The following is a 4,134-nucleotide window of genomic DNA, read 5'->3' as shown; positions in this document are numbered from 1 at the left end:
CTGGGACATGGGGTGGTGTCACCTGGGGTGTGTGAGGGTGCAGAAGATGCCTCCTTCCCATGCAGGATCAGGCCATGCATCGTCCCCTCGGTGCGTGCAGCCGGGTGCTCTCCACCTCCCGTCCTGGGGGATCCAGGAGGTGCACCCAGCGCCAGGGCAGTGCTACCAGGGCACGATAAGCATCAGCACCATTTCCCTCCTCACCCTCAGCTCTGGCTCTGCACCCTTCATCTCCTCTCCCCATGGCTGGATTTTACATGTATTAATACTGAGCCCCCCGCATCCTTGCCCAAGATCCCTGTTATGTCGGTCTCCTCTTAGCCCACTGCGGAGTGATGTACGCCTCCTGTATTTTTGTTATTCCTTCAATTCTAGATATGATTACAGTTGAATTTGCACTAAAGAAACATTTGTTAAAAGATGAGGGCGGGCATGCAGGGTGCAGAGAGGAGCTCGAATCTGACAGGTTTGCAAGCAGAGCTGGAAACGAAAGCGTTCATCGCGCCTGAGCTGTGCTGCAAATCAAAGGAGCAGCATCTGCTGCGCAAGCTTCAGTCTCTCCTCCTTTTCCAAGGATGCCAAATCTGCTGCGCAGGGGGTGGCCTGAGCCGGGCTGATTAGGAAATTGTGAGTGGCAGGCAGAAGTCCCCAGGTCCCCAAATATCAGCTTAGGGTGTTTACAGAAAACTCCTCGGAGCGGTTTGGACGTTTTCCTTTGTTACTTCTTCAGGTCCAGGAGGACTGGAAATAAGTTGAGCACAGCCTCCTTCCCAGTAATTTCATTGCTTTAACTCAGTAGCTGCCTAATTTGATCAGAACCCCGGGAACCAAATAATTTCTATTAAAATAACATAACTTTCCTCCCTCTGTTGTGAACCAGCCTGATTGCTTTTGGCAGCTGTTATTGGAGAACTTGGTCACCAGCTATAGAAAGTTGCTTTACAGTCAATAAAGAAAAGCCTGCTCTCTGGCTATGGAGGTGGGGGGGGGAGCCTGGGGTGCCCCCCTTGCCCCCAGGGTGCCCTCTCGGCTCGGCCCCCGCTCGTGCTTTGGCCGGCAGAGCCCCGCTCGCCGCAGAGGCACGTGCTGGAGTGTCACTCAGCGGCAATCACGGCTAATCAGCGGGGAGAGAAGTGACGTCCTCGTTTAGTCCGTGTCATGTTAGATTTAGATTACACGGACGTGCCGGAATCTTTGTAAAAAAACCCTGCATTATTGAACGTTTCAGTGGAATCTGTCGGTCCCGCTCCTCGTCCCCTCCCTCCCGGAGCAGCCCACACAGCTTTGCCCCTTTCCGTAGGGCTGCCTCCCTGGGACCGCTGGGCACCCTGGCTCTTTCCTCCCAGCCCTGGGGCGTTCGCCATACCGCAGCACCTCTTCGGCAGCCCCCCCGGGGGGCCAGCAGCAGCACGGCCCCCACTCCCTGTGGTGGCCCCATGTCTCTTTGCAGAAGCCCTGAGGTGCCCTGATGGATGAGCCCAAGTGGAAACTCCTCTCTTGCCCCAGCAGCACTTTCCAAGGTGTAAATGGGAGATCCTGGCTCTGCCCACTCCCACCTTGCAGAGCCCTCCCCAGGAAGACAGGGCTGTGAATTTTACACAAGGCAAAGTAACCGGGCTGGGGAGAGCCTTTGGCGTGGGTTCAGCTCAGCATTTGTTTCCTCAAAACGGGCTCTCTGAGCCAGAGGTGCAAGGCTGTGCAAAGCTTTTGAAAGCCTTGCTTGGCCGAGTGTCCCGTGCCGGCTGTTGGGGCTGCAGAGGACCGCAGTGGTATGGGGTGGCTGTGGAGTGACTTGAGAGTCAAAGCTGGGTTTGTTTGGGGTTTTTTTTAACTTCTCTGATGCATAACCTTTTGTTTTGGCACTGGCAATGATCTCTCTCTCCATATACTCTTTACACAGGGAAATATTCAATACTGAAGTGCATAGCTCCTGCAGTTGTCCCTGCCGCTGGCAGCAGTGGACGAGCTGCTCCAGCCTTTGCAAAAGTCAGTGGAAGCCTGAGCAGGGCCTTTGCTTGCAAGTTCTTGTGCTCGGGAGGTCCAGATCTTTAGAGGGACGAGGAATTGTCTAAACAGTAGATCTTACCTAACCTTATTTAAAGACCCTTTCTCTACCCTCATTGCCACATATTCGCTCAGATGAAAGAAAATATTTCTGAATGTGTTTCTTTATTTATGCATTGAAACTCCTGGGTCCGCTTCGCAGTGGGAGAGGCCAGGGAGCGGAGACGCCAGTGAGTGGCCTGTCGGGGACGGTCACGTCAGCTGCCGTCCCAGGGCAGAGCCAGCAGTGGAATGCTGCACAGTTCCCAGCCCCATGCCTTGGTCTCCCTCTCACGAATGCGCAGCATTGCCCAGTGAGCGGTAAGGACGCTGGGCCATGTATATGGGATGTATCACGCCTCAAAAATAGCTTTCAGGGCTAAGTAAGCAAATTCCTCCCTGTTTTAGAAAGCAGCCCAGGCTGCCAGTGCTCGCGCGCGTGCCTGCGTTTCAGCAAAGGGCATCTCCATATGCTAACCTCAAAAGCCAGAGTGTCTTTTAGCCAGCAGTCTTCCCCAGTTGTGACTGATGGCTTGACAGTGCTCCGGAGAGAGGAACTCACTCAGGCTCGCTGTTTACTTTGTTTAGCCAGAGTTATATTTTATTGAGCCGCAACAAAAAAAAAAAAGTCCCATTTTAATTGTCATTTTAATTTCTTCCTAGCAGCGCAGTCCCCAGAAGGGGTGACCTTCATGCAGAGACATGCCCGCTCTAGAAATGGATGGAGATGAGATAGCTCGAGGGGTGTGAAATGGCCTTCATAGCAATCTTTCATGAATACATTGCTGGTTTTAATCCAATTTATTCACCGAGTGACAGGGAATGCAAACTGGTCCGTGGCTGTTTGATAGTCTTACAGCATTGCCTGGGTGATGGGTAGCTACCGCTCTAATGGCATTACAGGGCCTTCCCATTGCCTGTTTCAGTGCAGAAGGTGTCGCCACCAGATTACCCCATGGAAATGGGCTTTATCTGACTTTGGTTTGTGATATGTCCAGAGGGCCACAGGCAACGGCCACTTCCCACTTGGTCCCCCCTGCTCTGAAGGAGGTTGAGCTAGGAAGCACTCGTGGAGTACCTGCCTTCCAGGAGCAGTGCATGGTGTGGTGCTCGGTGCTCCCCTTTCCCCTGGAAGAAATCAGAGGAGGAAGGGATCTGCTTACAGTGTTCTGAGCCCAAGAATCTGCCTATCATGCGTAGGTCGGAAAGCACTTTGCAAATAGCTGCAGGCCGAGTGCCAGGACGGCCCTGCGAGTTGTTCTCGCGCTGGTGGGGCTGCAGAGCACGGCACTGGCAGGACCATAAGTAGGAGCTGCTGGCCCCCTCCTCGGTCCTAGCTTTAAGGGTCTGAACTGACCCTGAATGAGGCAAAATAAGTGAGAACATGGAACGGTTTAACCAAAAACCTCTCCTCTCTTCCTGCAAGTGTCGGGGCCCAGCGCCTGGCGGGTGTCAGCTGTGGCCATTGCTACAGCCTGGGCAAAAGCGGACTTCAGTCTCATTCCTCCCACCCAGCCTTTGATCTTAGCAGGCCTGTTTCTCTCCCCTGCTTGTAGCATCTCCTCTCTAAGCCGTGGGCTCCCTGGCACGCGGAGCAGAGCACTTTGGTGCAGCACCTGGCCCAGCAGCCCCGGCTTGCCTAGCCTTAGCAGCCCGTGCATGCTCCTGTAGCCTGGATAGGTTGCTAGCACTCAATGGTAGCACACACCTGTGTGCCAGAGTAGGCAGGGTTTAGGGGACCCTTCTCTTCCCACCTTCTTCTTCCCAGGGAGGAGGTGGAGGCAGCCCAGGAGATCCTGGCAAACTCCTGTTCTTGATGGGCATAGCCAGACCTTATCAGGCTTAATTGGGGTTGACAGGAGGGAGTCCAGGGTGCAATCCGCATTGAAAAGTAGGTACTGATGCTGATACAAACAGAAATCGGGCTAGTTAATAATTAAGCTGCAGCTTGGCAGCGTTCACCTTGACAGACTTGACCTTCCAAATTAAAAGTCTGTCTCTCCCCCCTGCCCACTGTGCTTTATTTATCACAGCCCTTGATAGCCGTCTTTGCAGGCTAACGCACCGGGGGAGCTCCCCAAGACCCCCATC

The 4,134-nt window shown here is 53.8% G+C and overlaps 1 protein-coding gene across 8 annotated transcripts in view; it reads left to right on the top strand.

Annotated features, from left to right (window-relative positions):
- The window catches only part of SLC8A3 (solute carrier family 8 member A3), a 102,391-nt gene that overhangs the window by 91,098 nt on the left and 7,159 nt on the right, over positions 1 to 4,134 (top strand). For 2 of the 8 annotated variants that reach the window (XM_009634197.2, XM_035889828.1), the window contains exon 4: positions 2,055 to 2,075. The exons of 5 other annotated variants lie outside the window; for them this stretch is intronic. In XM_009634197.2, coding sequence (XP_009632492.1) covers positions 2,055 to 2,075 — 21 coding nt within the window. Of the gene's footprint in view, positions 1 to 2,054; positions 2,076 to 2,223; positions 2,231 to 4,134 lie in introns of all 8 variants that reach the window. One more of the 8 variants, XM_009634200.2, reaches the window with a different exon arrangement.

Source organism: Egretta garzetta, unplaced genomic scaffold, assembly GCF_000687185.1.
Source record: "Egretta garzetta isolate BGI_Z169 unplaced genomic scaffold, ASM68718v1 scaffold2, whole genome shotgun sequence".
Classification (NCBI taxonomy): Eukaryota; Metazoa; Chordata; class Aves; order Pelecaniformes; family Ardeidae; genus Egretta; species Egretta garzetta.
The sequence above is the reverse complement of the archived record's forward strand: the minus strand, read 5'-3'. Positions and strand labels throughout refer to the sequence as shown.